Source organism: Plectropomus leopardus, chromosome 2 (assembly GCF_026936395.1).
Source record: "Plectropomus leopardus strain MGB_pleo_1.0 chromosome 2, ASM2693639v1, whole genome shotgun sequence".
NCBI lineage: Eukaryota > Metazoa > Chordata > Actinopteri > Perciformes > Serranidae > Plectropomus > Plectropomus leopardus.
In genome coordinates, this window is record NC_142177.1 from 33,745,754 (window position 1) to 33,761,412 (window position 15,659).

Sequence of the window (15,659 nt, forward strand, 5' to 3'; positions counted from 1 at the left end):
GCAGCGTAAACAAAGAAATATATGATCACAAATATTGCTGGCACATAGGACAGCCATGAAATAACTCCATTTGGATGCCAAAGTAATTTGAAACAGTGTCAACATCATGATCTTTATGTTGCATGTTAAGGTGGAAATGCTGACAAAAATGTACAGTATTTTGAGGTCAAGTGTTTCCTCTATAATTGTACAATAGGAACCCCTGCAAGGCCCTTAAAAAAATGGAATGCCAAAAATAACACCAAATCCATTTCAGTGTTTCCCCTGAACTCATTTTGAAGCGGTGCACAGCTTTAAGTCCATGAATGAGGCAAATGTCTGTGGTTACTTTACATGTCTGTAATAACTCTAGGACAGTCACTGTCTGTTATATAAATTAAAAAGTCAATTTAACATGCAAAGGGAAGATAACAACGTTGGTTAGCTCCCAGTTAAAAACCCACTCGATAGTGAACAAAATGCTAACATGCTTACGGACTCTATGTTTTCTGTGTTTTTCAGCTGAGTTAGGTGAGAGAATAATTGGTTAAAACAGATCTATGACGCTGTTATGCTCTTACTCTCTCAAAATAACGGAAGTAGCAGGTGAACCAGCTTTAAGTGTGATTTTTTAAAGCTTTTATTGCCTTTTTATTTAAGTGCTGTGTGGTGGATTTTATTTATGCCAATGCGATGAGTGGTTCGTATGGATTTCATTAAATATTTGGAAAGTAGGATAACTTAATTTCGGTTTCAATTTTATGTGTTTAAGTTAAGAACACAATTTGGTGTGGCATTCAGGGTTGTCACTATAACCACATTATTGTAAAACCACACTACTGACTATCCAACCGCAGCAGATGGCAAATACCTGCCACAACCGCTTTGTTCATGTTTTGTCTTTTTTTCATTACACTCTGTTACAAATGCCAGCAACGCCAAGAGGCACTGAGCATCTATTCTGCAGAGTGCTGCAAGTTTGCTGTTTTTTATCTGGTCACAAAGAGTTGCAAAAATTAAACTCCACGTAAAACATTGCAGCCCATCTGCACTGACACTTTTTACCCCACTGTTTAAATCCAAGTGGAGAAGGAAAACTAGCCCACCATTAAGATCCACCGTCACACTGCTAAGCAGCAACAATAGAGGAGAAATGAATACTGAGCCCACAGAGATGGGTAGGGCCGCCATATTACCCTGCATGCTTCAGCCTTCCCTTCATTCAGAGCAAGTTCTTTACCTGGTGCCAACATTTTTACTCCCGCTTATAGTCTGTATTGCAGCAACCAGACACAACCAAAGCGGGAAAAAACCCTGCACACATTATTGCTGCTGATCGCCCTTCTGTGTTCTGCATTTAACAATCAACAGCTATTTAATTTTTTTAAAATGTTTCTCATCTTTGTCACTTAAAAAGCAACAATATACTTCATATCAGACTAACAATATAGCTAATTTACAAAGTACTGAAATCAGGATAAATGAAATACTTTGCAAAAACATTTTTAAAAAAAGGCACGAATACCAGATTTCGTGCTGTTGAGCCAACCTTCATCATTGCAGAGGAAATTCCTTCACCGACAGCCTTAGTGGCGTAGCTGGTAGAATGAGTGTTTAGTTGTTTTAGTATTCTGAAACACTTAAGTCTCAAAATCATGTGACATTTCCACCACTTTGAGCCACATCCAAAGTTAAAACTCAGATTAATAGAGTTATTTACACTCTGAACAGCTGTCTGAAAGAAACAACAACAGTTGCTTGTTTTAGTGTAGTTTCCGATTGCTTTTTTTGGGGTTCACCAACACATAAAAGATGTGTTTGAAATCCAGAGAAGTCAGTTACACTGAGAAGTGGAGGGAAAAAAAGTGAAATAATGTGGAGCCTTGTTTGAAGACAGACTTATGTTTTGGCCAAATGATTTAATTTTCTGATCTCTATGTAGCCTTTACTGTGCATTGAGTGTGTTTCAGGAGGACAATGGCGGTTTTCTCCATCAGCATAAAAGGCTACTGTTTGGCTTCATCTGCTTTCCGACTCCACTTCCGTGGTGGCACAAGAGATCCCAGCGCCAGTTTGTGACAGCCAGAGCATGCACTTGTGTGTGTGTGTGTGAGTACACAGTAACGTGGGCAAACACACCCGACACAGTTTGACACCATACTATTAATAGTCTGTTAAAAAATTTGTCCACACAGAAGCATCCAGAAGGTGAGGATGTTAGACAACAAGTCAACCAGGGTACATCTTGAGTGTGAATAACACATCAGTCTTAACAGTGGGCAGCTGCATTAATCATTACAGCGTGAATCAACAAACACAAAGGATAACAGGAAGTCACATGGACTGAATGTCAGTGCCCAGACATGTCGAGACTCTTAGCATCGGCAAGGTAATACACAAACAGCACCATAAATACTGCTCTGCCAGACGAGAACACATTAACATGCCCTTCATAATCTAATGACATTGGTTCACAAAGTGTCAACTGGCTGACAGGATGCAGAGTGTAATATAGACAAAGTGTCAGCCATGAACACAGACCAAGCACCATGAAACAGAACTGGGATCATAGCCAGATCGTAGAATTATATCCATAGCATGATGTCATGGAGCCAAAAAAAAAACAAAAAAAAAACAATTTCCCTTAGACTTCAAGGTTTCCCACACATCAAACTGTTTGTGGCAGCCTACCACGATTAAAACATCTGCCACCATGTATTGATTTTTTATTTTTGGATATGGACTGTTCATTAGGAGCACTACTGGAATATTCAGTCATTCATTAGCCGTATAAGGGTGGCGGGGGGCTGGGGCCTATCCCAACTGACACTGACCCTGGACAGGTCACCCGACTATCACAGAGCTGACAGACACAATTCAACCATTCTTGTTCACATTCACACCTACCGGCAATTCATACCTCTTTCCCACCAAAATTAGGACATGCACGCAGGTTTTTCAAACATGGGTAAACCTGCTAAAAATAGGCTGTAGATTGCATTCCTGCTGCTTTTAGCAGACCTGTGTGCAGGGTGCGGCAGCAGACCAGTTTTCTGTGTATTTGTGTGTGTTTTGGTTGTTGGTGTGTTGATGCCGGGGGAACATTTCAACTCCACATAGAAAGGCCCCAGCCAGCCAACGCAGAGTGAACGTGAGGCGTAGTGAAAGTGAAACTTAGACTGTCAATTGTGTCTTAAAGTTTGCGTTCACTCGCCTGTGCAGCAGCTGCTCCCCTCATCTATCGTTCTGATCGGCTCTGACCAGATCAACAAATCAAAATCCACCCTGCGAATCAAACTCCACAAACAGCTGCTGATGAAAAAAAGGACTAGTGATGAGCTCCGCCTCTGTGGCATTCACTGACCCGCAAAAACATCTGAATTTAGAGTTGAGACACAGAATGACAGAAAAGGGGACACACACACGATAAAAAATACGGGAACTTTGATATGTTTATAAACAGGGTCCCACCTCAAATGCTAAGTCCAGATCTCTTCATACATTCATACATCCACAAAACACACAAACACACAAACACACACACACACACACACACACACACACACACACACACACACACACACACACACACACACACACACACACACACACACACACACACACACACCATGGAGCGCTCCACACAGCTGTTTTTGACTCTTTCCTTGACTACAGTCTACCTGACCACTAGCTACTATCCTTCATCACTTTGTCTTGTTCAACCCCTTGATTATGTATGTTTTCAAAAAGCAAGATGAAATAATCAGCATCTTAAGACCACTTGTTTCCATCTGGAATTTGACTTGTAGAAGGTACAATGCTGTGAAGAAATCTAAATCATCACCCAAACAAAAATAAAGCAGACAATCTAATTGCAGTACCTTGCTGTAATTACTGGAAACAAATGAGACCGTGGTGCCATGAGGGGGTTGTCACTGAAAGATTTAGCCATGCAAGCACAGAAATAACAATGCCTCTGTTTTTGTTATCTGGCATAAAGCTATCTTCAGTACAGCCAAATATCCTTGAACACTAGTCTGACTGCAAAAAAATGTTTCTATTGCGTTTCTCCACAACAAAATTGGTTATCATTAAATGACAAGTTGATGTCAGCCACTCAAGAGGAACAGATATTTCCTCCCACTATACTGTTTGATGAAAAAACAAAATCCAAATAAACAAGAAAACTGTTAGAAATCCAATTCCAATTCACAGTGAAAACACATCATATTTAAGACAATCTATGCACATTTTTAACTTCACATATGGTATTCCGATGGTCTAAGTTAGTCCAAAATATTAGTAAACGTGGACAACTCTCCCAAATCCAAAACAGAATGTGAAAACTCAAATTTGTGATTTCTTTGATGATCTTAATACTTGATGGCATCACAAGTTTGAGCCTTATTTCTCTGGTTTCTTTCTTTGAGAGAGTGTAGCTCGTGTTCATAAATACTGATTGACCTTCCCTTCACCATAAAAACATACTGGAATTTCCCTCGGTATTAATAAAGTATCAAATCTATCTATCAAACATATTATACTTGATTAATTTAGGTGGCACTCTCTGCCTGACTATTTATTCCTGGTAAGTGACTTATTTCATCCTGTAATGTAGTTTCTCTTTTTCTTTTTCTTCAATAAGCAGAATGCCTACAGCTCACATCACCAGTGCAAAGTTCAAACACATTATCAAAGACTGATGATTCATTTCCTCTTTGGTTCAATGTAATGGAGACCAAGATCCTATCGTGTTAAATGCCTTTTAATCACCCAGAAATACATAAACTGTAAAGAAGTGTGGGAAAATCATAACATCCTGTGCAAAAAAGGGTTACTTGTTCTGCTCGGAGCTCAAGGACACCCACAAGCTTCATTACATCTAAACCTGATAAAGACTATAAAATACCAATTCAATTCTTGGAATGAACTCAGATCAATCTAACCATAAAAATAAACATGAATAGTGCAAGAATGCACCCGTCAGGGAACTGCTCTGTGCACCTGGCTCGATATGTTGATTAAATAGCATCGCGCTCGGAAAAATCCCATGATAATTAAAACCTCTTTAACTGTATCCAAGATACGTGAAGGCGCTCAAATCCCAGACTTTTTTTTTAAGGAACAGCAGACGCCCCACAAACAGCCCTTTTGCCAGCAGGTACCAGCAAAAACCGCTTTGATGATGATGATGCAAGAGAGGGAGCAGGAGGGGCGTTCAGCGGGGGTAAATTACCTGATGGTGGGTTGGTCGAGGGCCCGTAGCAAACTGGTGGGGGAGGGAGGAGAGGTCCAGCAAGGAGATTGAAGCAGTGATGACAAAGCGGGGAGAAGAAAGAGCATAAGAGAGACACAGATAAGATGAGCAATGGGGGCAGATGCTTGAAAATACAGTACAAAACCACAGAGCTTTAAACACACACGGCACATGATGCATCCCTCAGACCCAGGTCAAGGTGTGTATCTGCATATAAAGCCTGCTTTAAGAACCTGATACGATAGATGTTATGATGCCATATTGGAGAACTTAAATTTTTATGCTGTAATTTCCAGTTTCTTATGTGGCAAAACTTAACACTGTAACCACACAGTATAAAAAATGACCTACATCTTTATTCACACTGACCGAGGTCTGGTTAGCCTTGCTCTACTGATGGGGGCTGGGCACGAGCTAGGCAGGATTAATAAATAATGCTTAATAGGTGTGTGTTTACAGGGAATGCTGGCAAAGTAAATATAATATTTTGGAATTTCTTACTAGGCTTGTTGTGGTGAGAGTTTTTTTTCCAAAGGTGTTATCAGTCTTTACATGGCTTTCCTTAGGCTACACTGAACAAACATTATAAAACAGAGCAGCTTGACTTTACACAAACATATATATTTTAAATTACCATCAATTCTGGGAGCAACCTTTTAACTTTTATGCTCCTATCCCCCTGGACGGGGGTATAACAAATGGAAAAAAAAGGCCACCAGTGTAACTCATGTCCCCTCTGCAACCAGTGATACAGTATCATCGACCACAACAAGCCAAGAGGGGGCCTTTAGGGAGACAATGAAGGAGATGTCACTAAAAAAAATAAACTACGTTAAAGTGCCTCGCTGCCCTAAGCAGACTGAGACTCTTCAACATTTCTTTGTGGCTTCTAAACACTGACCCTCCATCACTGACTCTATGAAACTCCAGAGTTCAATAAGAGTCACAGTAAAGCACAACCACAACAACTGTTTGGGTTGGGGGCAGGTGTGTTGTAAATCTAAGAGCAGAGGGAAACTCACCGGGCGACTTTGTGGCTGTGCATTCATTGGCTGTGTCTGGGGAGAATACACTAGAGGGGCGGAACCAGCATTTTGTCCAGGGTTGTATGGAGACTGTCAAAACAAGAGAAAGGAAAGATGGAGAGAGAGAAGAAGAGGGTTCATTACAACACGGCTCTGACTTGAACGTGTCTCGCCTTCCAGGGGACTGGGAAGAAAAAAGATCAAGGACAATTATAAATACATTTTGGTGAGGTTGCAGGACAGAAAGTAGATCTTGGCTAAAAATAAATAAATAAAATAAAGTACAACTGCTATTAAACTTTAACACTAATCTCTGACAAAGTTGTCAATGTAGAACTGCACACCGGACAGTGATTCTGCTCCTCTTTTTTTTTTTTTCATTAAAAGTAGAGTTCTGTCTCTGTCTGCTTGTGTTTGAGTGTCTCGTCTCTTTTGCTCTCTGTTTAAACGAGCTCTCTGTTTTGACGTGTCAAATAAGTAAATATGCATATTCTATAATTTGTATTAATCAGATATTTTATATTATAGAGTATACAGTATATCTCTAATATTGTTTATTATAGATCAGTGTGTGTTCTTGCCAAATTCAATTAAAAACAGCCCAATTGGTTAAGATGGGCATCTAAAGGAAGCAGGCAGTGCTCCACTGAGTATCGTCATGATTCGCAGTGCTTCCACGTCCAGTTTGTACCCTGGGTAATGCTGCTGTCAAATGGCATTGAAATGGCAATGCCACAGCGGTGCTGGGATTTTACACTCTGGTGTCACCAGCGACCTAACCAGAAAATTGTACAGCAGAAGAGCCAAAGACAAACTCTGTCTCTCTCTCTCTCTGAGCACGCCAAACAGGTGGCTCTCTGACGTCTGCGCACGCCCACAGTGTTTCAAAATGTGAAAAGAGAACGTTTACACAAAGTTTACAAATATTACAAAAAAAAACTGTTGATTTATGAACTAAACACGTTTTAAATGAATAAACAACGAATATGTAACAAATGTTTTTATGAAACGTGAGCTAATTTATAATCCACGGTGTTCCCCTGGCATTTTATTTATACCATTCATCACTTTAAATTATGGAAACAATTTTATTGCAGATATAGTCATTTCATAATTGGAATTTCCTGCAGGAAGTTTTAAACTGTATTTCGGGATGGTGGCGAAAACAGTTAAGCTAAGAGTCCTGTTAATATAGAGACCAGGAACTGTGCAGCAATCAGCCACTTCATTAAAACATTTCAGAGATCAACCGTAACCTCAACAATACACCAGCAACACTATGGTGGATGCTGCTGGGAGAAAATGTTTTCGATTGGGGTTTATGTGCTGCGCAAAGATAATTGGTCCCCTCAAGGGCTGCAAATCCTGTGTTGCTTTATTCCTCATCTAGTGTGCAGTGGAGCCATGCAGAGGTGGGTTTAAGCAGATCTGTTTCTCTTCTCCGAGCTGCTGCTGGTATGGCGGTGATAATTTAAGTTTGTGCTGGCTGACAGGACTATCTATAGAAGGCTGCTGAGAGCTTTAGGGTGAGGCAGTGGGCCATTAGGCTATAACGGTGAAGTAGAACAACTAGATTCCTCGCGAGCACTGTCACATACTTCCACAGACGCTGAGTCACAGAGTCAACATGCTTGTGAGCGAGAGCAGCAAGGCGGTCAGAGATGGCAGCATCACAGCAGCAGTGTGAACCTTTCTTCCCATCATGCTCTGTCCTGACTTATTTCTGTTGTGTTTTCAGCGCCCTATTCTATCTCCATCCCATGTGAATATGTCTCATTGTTGCTACAGACGAAGAGGGGAGTCTACATTTAACCCTTACCTGACTTCAACCAACTTTAAGTCCTAATTAATTAAACGATCTCACCTAAATCCGAGCTAATCACTGTGTTTCTGCCCTGATCCCTGGTAGTATACAGGATTTACACACCCACATCCCCTTTTAACGTACTCCCGATCCTGATTAATTATTCCCCACTTTGACTTTTTACAGAGCTTTTGCACAAAGGACTGAGGTTGAAACACCACTGGCAATGTTTTAAAATGTTAAAAAGATTATGTTTACGGACCTCTTTAAACCTAAGGCTCATAGTTCTGTAAAACAGACCTACACATTCAGAATTTAGGTCGAGAAAATGATGACATATCATGACCTCGTGGTGAAACAGCTGACGTGACTGACAGGGGATCCCTGTGGCTTGGTTTTACCAATACAGCACAATGTAGTATTCCTTCCACAGTGACACAGCCTTTTGCAGCTGTACACAGTAGCTGAAAAACCAGACAATAATCAGTAGCCTCTTTTACACAGAGATCAGCTGGCTTGCACATCTAAACATTACTAAATCCTGGTGGTTATTACCACAACCTCACAGCACGAAGGTTCTAGGTTCAAACCAGGCCCCAGAAACAATGCCTGGCTTTGAGGCAGATTTTATGTAGTGGCCACAAGGGATAAGTACTGAAACCTGGTATTAAATGGACACCGACGTCGAATTATTAAAGAGCGGAGTATTGATAAGATCCAGTGTTAATGGTTCTGCTGTCGGATTTAGAGATACAAAGAAAATACATTTCTAGTTCATTTAGATTACATAAACGTTATCTTGTACAGTTTTTTTCCTCACCAACTCAGTTTTTAAATTACAATAAGAGTAAGACATTTGTCTATGATGCATTTTCGCTCTTCAATCCAGAGGAGAGCTCTATGTGTCGGAGCGAGGGGCGTGGCAGAGTCAGCTCTGACTCTCTCTCTCTCTCTCTCTCTCTCTCACACGCACGCACACATGCGCACACACACACACACACACACACACACAGGAGCCCAACTCTCATTGGCACTGGTTATACTTCTAAAGAGTTGATGCTGACATTGCTCGTTGTTATAAGTGCAATAACCGTTTTGTATGTAAGGGTGAAAACACGAGCAATCTCTCAAAACATCTAGCAAAGGGGCACTACATACAGCCGGAGAAATGTGCCATTTTCAAGCGCCTAGCTCGTAGTTTATAAGCAGTATCTGTAAAAAAAAGTATACCGTTAAAATCTTAGTAATAACAATCCCGAGTGGCCACGTGTGGAATTACACCTTACGGGTCTGTTGCAGTATGTCATGGGGCCCTCGAAAGACTTTCTCCCATTGACTTACTTAGAGACATCTCTAAATTAGTGGACGCATTTTTTCAGGTTGACAAGCCCCACAAAAGACTTGTTTCACTATCGGGTATTGATCCATTAGGTCCTATAAGATTTTGTAAATCTAGAATAGTCACACAATGAAATCATTTTATCCCTCTTCAAGTTGGCAGAGAGCTAAACCGGAAGTTAGCCGCTCGGCTCAGAAAAGACTCTTGTGCGCTTGCTCTATGGACGCAATGATGCAGAAGATCTGGGTGATTTTATACCCAGGAAGTTGAACCTTTTGGCTTTATGCACCAATGAACAACTTTCATAAGAACGAAAAGGACCCCGCCTCAAATGCTGACTCCAATTCTCTTTTTACATCCATGTACATTAATTGTTTACATGGGTTCCCCTCAGGGGACCTGCTTTCCTCCCATAGACTTGGGGCATGCAGGTATATCTAAATGTGTTTGTCCTTGTATGCATTAGCTCTTCAGCCCAACCAGTATATATCATTTATCTCCATTTTGCCACATCATGCATGCTGGGCTTGCCCCCTCCGGAGCCTGATCAGCATTAAACAGGAACAGTATAGAGAATATAGTAGATGCATATGTGTCTGTAGGCATTAGTGGTGTAACGATCCACCAATCTGGATGATTTTATTGATTCAATGATCAACAATCTAATATCATCACTGCAAAGCAACAACATTGATCTACATCAGTATATCTAATATACACCTTTATTTTGTAATTTCCAAGGCATGTCTGTGTCACCGTCAGTCAGGCAGCACTAGGCACATAATGGCAAGGAGCCAAAAGGATTTTGTGGGTATTTATAACCCTCTCAGGAATAATCAGCAGTATGTAAATACTTTGGATTTTGGTAAAAAGATGGGTCAACAGACAAAGCATGTGCATATGCAAACAATGCCGAGTCGTCATGAAACACGACGAACCTGCCTGGCCGGGTATCTCACACCGCTAACTTGTTGCTCTAACTATGGCAATTATCAGTTGCTCTGTTTTAACAATGTAAGGCTGAAAATATGTGCATGAAGGCTGAAATTCAAGTGTGCTGTTCTGTCCAAAGATGCAGTGACTTAAACCAACACAAAGTAATAAAGAAAAAAAATACACATAATTTGTTAAATTATGTGCGGAGGAAAGTCCCCTACCTGCAAGGTTAATTTATGCAATATAAATATGTCTAAGCTGATAACTGTGGCTGGCAAAGAACAACTGTTTTGTCTATGAACCTTGAGAGTTATTTTTAAGCAAAAATTTAATATTTTCGTTTGATGTTCTTTTTCTTAAGCTGTTTTTTATGTGTTATTAGGGTCAAATTAAAGTGAACTCCACTGCCGTTAATTGGAGAGCGTATTGAAACTAGTGATTCACACTCCTTATAGACACCAGTGCACAGAGATTGTTCTATGAGACCTTAAACATACATTCATTTGAATTTAATAAAAACAATACTCTCATGCAAACAAAGCTTACTGCTGAATGAGGAAAGTAGTGGAAAAGAAAAGTGACAAACAGGAAAATATAACATGTAAAAAGCTGAAGGAAGAAAAGAAAAACGATGAAAGTCAGGGTGGATGATGTAGGCAGAATTATATATTGCATACATCTTTTTTTATAGCATCTGCATCCAACTGATTTGTTTTTTGTTTTTCTAGAACAATAATGTTGTAATTTTGAAAAAGGAATCTTACAGTGTGACAAAGTTTGATTAAAAATACTTAGCAATCAATTAGAAATTTTAATCACAATATCTTGTCAGTACATAATTGTACTGAGAAATTCTGAATTCTAGTGTTGAATTTTCAACTAGCCCCAAGACGGGTCATAAAAAGCAAGCAGACAGATGGACAGATCGAACATGAATACGCAGAGAGGATGACGGCGGACACAGTGACAAACTCACCCCTCCGCCTGCCTCCCAGCCCTTAGGGTAGCGATATGGGGAAGCTGTGGGTACTGATACCTGAGAGAGCGCCGGGGAGTGGGCATGACCGGGCGGAGTGCCCGCCAAGTTAGGGTGTCCCTTTGTGATGTCGTGAGCAGTGTAAGGAGGGCCAGCGTGCCTGGGTACCTGCAGCACATAAAACAGTAAGGTTAGACACATAAAAACGAGATATTAAGTAAGACTGATGCAGACACACGTGAACTGATGTGGAGGAGGAACAGTGGAGGCAGGATTCCACCGGTCATTAGTCCTCCCTCCTGCTAAGGAATGCAAATTAAGCTAAAGCTGCAGGATTAGCCCCTGTATGTGTGCAGAGGTGAAGACCTGCGCTGTGGATGGGTGTTGAAGCCCGCAGGGGTTGGCTAACACTGACTTTGGCCTCTTCTGCAGCCTGCTGTGCCCAACTATGCTGTGCGAGGATGTCTGGGCCTCATATGGCAAAAGTGGGTCAAGTAATCATATTACAATCCCACTCATCGCACTAAATAGAGTGCACCCGATACAATAGATACAACTGAGTCATGCTAAACCAGCCTCGTCAATATGGGCCAACGGGGGGCTCAGGTTAGCCGCACCAGCCAAATGAGCTGTACCACGGAAGAGGGGAGATTTGACTCAGCTCTTCAGGCTGTGGAGTGGCAGGATGGGCCTTGGCTGCTGCAGCTGTGGGCGCCTGGCACCACTGCAGGTGCTGCTTGTTGCTGCAGCACGCCTGACACACCAGGGAATGAGACAGGATACTGCAGGAGGAAAGCAAGAGGCACTAAGACTGAGATAGCTTGGAAAACTGGACAACCAACCCCTCTCTCCAGGGCCTTTTGTTTTAAATCTAATATACACATCGTGGCTTTTACAGCTCTGACAGCAAAGCTAACATTTAAAACAAACATCTCAAAATTACAGTGAATTTAAATCTTCCAGGTATTGTTCTGTACAGCGTCTATAGCACCAATCCCCTCTGCATTGCTCCATCTTCTATGTGTGGCCCACTTCCCTCAGATGACCTGGGATAAAGCGACTAATCTAGCTGCTGTTGCCAGGGGAGGAGCCTGCTGTGCTTCAGGCCAGTGACTGATTCTGAGGACATACAGAGTGATGGTATGGGGGAGGGGAGGCAAGCGGCTGTATAGGAGCTGTACATGAAGGGAAGGGCAAACGAGTGCACAAACCCCGCATCCACTGCAGAGAACAACAGTTTCATGCCATGGGCACGGTTTATTTCCACCAGTGTCATCATTGCTGCAGCCTCATGGCTTAAAGCGAACTTTCAGAGCCAGAAAATCTCATAAAACCTGTGGTGTTTCCAGTACTGTTGTGCCACAGTGGACAAATAATCTCACAGCTGAATAGCATACAGCGGCTTTTCTTGCGCAATCTGCAGCTGCCTACTGTACATCACTGAAAATATCTCCTTTGTGGTGTCAAATAATCAAAGATTTAATTCTATGATTGTCATAAAAGACAGAGATTACAAAAGTGAAAGCACAATGGGACTATCAAACATACACACAAATTACCATTTCAGTGTTGCTACGATAGTGTATATTGTACCAGCTCAGTTTGTTTTTGAGTGAGAAAAATCAATAAAAAGAGATGTTAAGAGGAAATCGATGTTCCTATCTTCTAATTTCTGTGGTAAACATTCATTTACAGGATATGAAACACTGCACATAGAGTTATCTGCACCCTTAATGGTAGGATTGCAACTAATCAGTATCCTACAAAGCCCTCTAACAAATCACTGCCCTGCAGGTAAATGCACATTTGGCTTATCAGAGGAGAAGCTCAGAACGGTGCAGCAGAGCACTGAGGGGTCTGAGTGCAGCAGCGTGCTCAACACAGCTGTGCGGCATAATGCCTGCCTGCAGATGGTGACTGTCATGTCCTCATAGGAAGGGAGGATGCCATTTCGGGTTTGTTTGTCTTTAGGGAGATACAGTAGGTGTGGCTAGTCAGTGACGAGACAACAAATGGCCCTCGAGGTTCAGTCAAGGACAGCGTATTAAAGTGATTTTTTTTGTCCAAATCTAATAGTTTTCCAAAAGCCCCTGGCTCACATGCAGACGCCCCGAGTAGGTTCAAATAAATACAAGAATTATGTGAATATTATGACAAAGATCAGATACAGGAAATGTTAATTAACTCCTGGAGGAGACAGTGAATGGCAAAGGTCCCCTGAGGTGACACATTTCCACAGCAGTCAGATCACAGCATTATGTCCTACAAGCATGCGCTCTTCTTTATGTAATTAAAGAAGCAGTTTGTAGGATTTAGGGAAATTTAGTGGCATCTAACGGTGAGGACTGCAGATTGCAAACAGCTGAAAACTTCTACAAGTTAGAATTTCTTCAGTGTTTAGGAGGTTTTTTACTGGAGCCAAATTATCCACAGAGGTCTCTTCAGACAAATAGTCCCAGTGATTTAAACCGGTAAAAAAACTGAATAATGCTGTTTTACTTAAAAAGACTTGGATTGACTTTATTGTCATTCCAACTATACACAACAGTGCACATAGAACGAAATTTCGTTGCAATTGGACCCCAAATAGTAATACTGCAGTAACATACGAAAAAAAGAAACACTAAATAAAAAAAATGTATAGAAAAATAGATTAGTTACTCTGATGCTGTTAAGCTCATTGGAGACGGGCCGCTCGCCCCGCACCTGATAATTTCTGCTCAATTCATTTTTTGGATATCTTAAGATACAGACAGCCGAAATACCAGCAGGTATTTCTTCCTCTCCAAAACAGAGCTGATGATTTAAAGCAATAAAGTGATAATAATGCTGCTCATCACAGAGGAGCTGCTGTGGCCCCATCTAGAGCCAATGTTCGGTTTGCCCGTTCTGGTCTACTGTATAAACATAACGCTTAGCGTAACCCTCCATGGACAAAGAGCGGCTCCAAGTGTAGATACTTGTTATTCTAAGGTAACGAAAACACAATGATTTTGAAAAAAAAAAACATAAACTTTTTCTACTATATTCCAATTCTGCCAATATATTTCCCTAGGTCCTACACAATGGACCTTTAAAAAAATAAACACATTGCAATGCAAATGTTTACAGTGCCATTAAAAGCTATTCAACCTCCTGCATAGATTTGTTAACTTTTTAAAAATAGAGTATTTCCAATAAATCTGACACAATTTTAAAAATCATAAGGAGCGGTGAGTAGTTTCACAGGCACTGTCATGTTGCATGGCATCAAACCGCAAAGACATATTCAAACTCAACACACATTAAGTTGCCAGTTCATCAAGTACACTTGAAGGGGGGTTTACACGTGAAAACAAATGCAATAAATCTTACCTTCATAAAGGTTACAATGTTCTTAGGAGGAAACTGGTGCGTTTCTCCTGCACTGAACTTCAGATGGGCACTCTGCTTTAAAAAAACAGCAGTGTCTGTGGCACTCTGTGGTCATGTCAAAAACAGCAAAAGAATCATAGGTTGATGTTTTTGGGGGTGGCTTGAAGCCTACCTAACAGCATAATTATAAAGGTTATAATATTTTTTTTCCGAGAGAAGTTTCTAATATTTTGTCTATTCTATTTATATAAAAAAGGTAGACTGAACATTAGAAACACCTCTCGGAAAGATGCAATGGCTCCAAGATCAATGACAACCTCCAAAAATTACCATAAAATTAAATCAACACCTCTATTGAACAGTTTAAACATCGCAACCTTCATTAGGGCTGTGTTGCATTAAGAAAGCAGTAGTTTTAGCCAGGTGTACCTAATAAACTGGCAACTGTACTTTTGGTACAGTCAAAGTGCATGCAACTACATACAGACTGTAATGTAGATATGAGTCTTATGTGTGTGTATTCTGTATCTGAAGTGTGTATTTTCTGTACATGCACTGCAGCATACAGTTGGATGTGTGTGTGAGACAGGGGCATGTGACTCACGCTGTAGACGGCAGCGACTCCAGGCTGTGTGGGGAAGATTCGGTCGTCCAGTGATGGCTGAACCCGTGGGATTCTGGAGAGACGTGCATTAAGGAAAAAATCCACTGGAGACCAAAAAACAAGTTTAATGCTAAATAAGGGTTCAGCTCATCAGGTAAGATTCCTGTTATATATTTATAGAAGAGACAGTGTTCAGTCTAAATATTGCTGACTAAATCACGAGAAGAGACTTGATTTAGGGTGTAAGTTTCCTATTTTGCAAACACTCTGCTGTGATTACTTCCTTCTACAATTCTGTGTTTTTCTGCAATACATTCAGCTGATTCAGATCCAATGGGCTTTCCTCGAGCACCAATGGCTCTGTAGCTTGATTTCTAGGATCCCC

General features: G+C 41.0%; 1 protein-coding gene across 4 annotated transcripts in view; it reads right to left on the reverse strand.

The window, feature by feature from the left end:
• eif4g3a (eukaryotic translation initiation factor 4 gamma, 3a) overlaps positions 1 to 15,659 on the reverse strand; it is an 82,221-nt gene that overhangs the window by 50,015 nt on the left and 16,547 nt on the right. For all 4 annotated transcript variants that reach the window (XM_088069225.1, XM_088069228.1, XM_088069222.1 and 1 more), the window contains exons 2-6: positions 15,275 to 15,347; positions 14,671 to 14,775; positions 11,317 to 11,484; positions 6,259 to 6,351; positions 5,216 to 5,248 (exon numbers count right to left, since the gene is read on the reverse strand). In XM_088069225.1, coding sequence (XP_087925351.1) covers positions 5,216 to 5,248; positions 6,259 to 6,351; positions 11,317 to 11,484; positions 14,671 to 14,775; positions 15,275 to 15,347 — 472 coding nt within the window. The remainder of the gene's footprint in view (positions 1 to 5,215; positions 5,249 to 6,258; positions 6,352 to 11,316; positions 11,485 to 14,670; positions 14,776 to 15,274; positions 15,348 to 15,659) is intronic.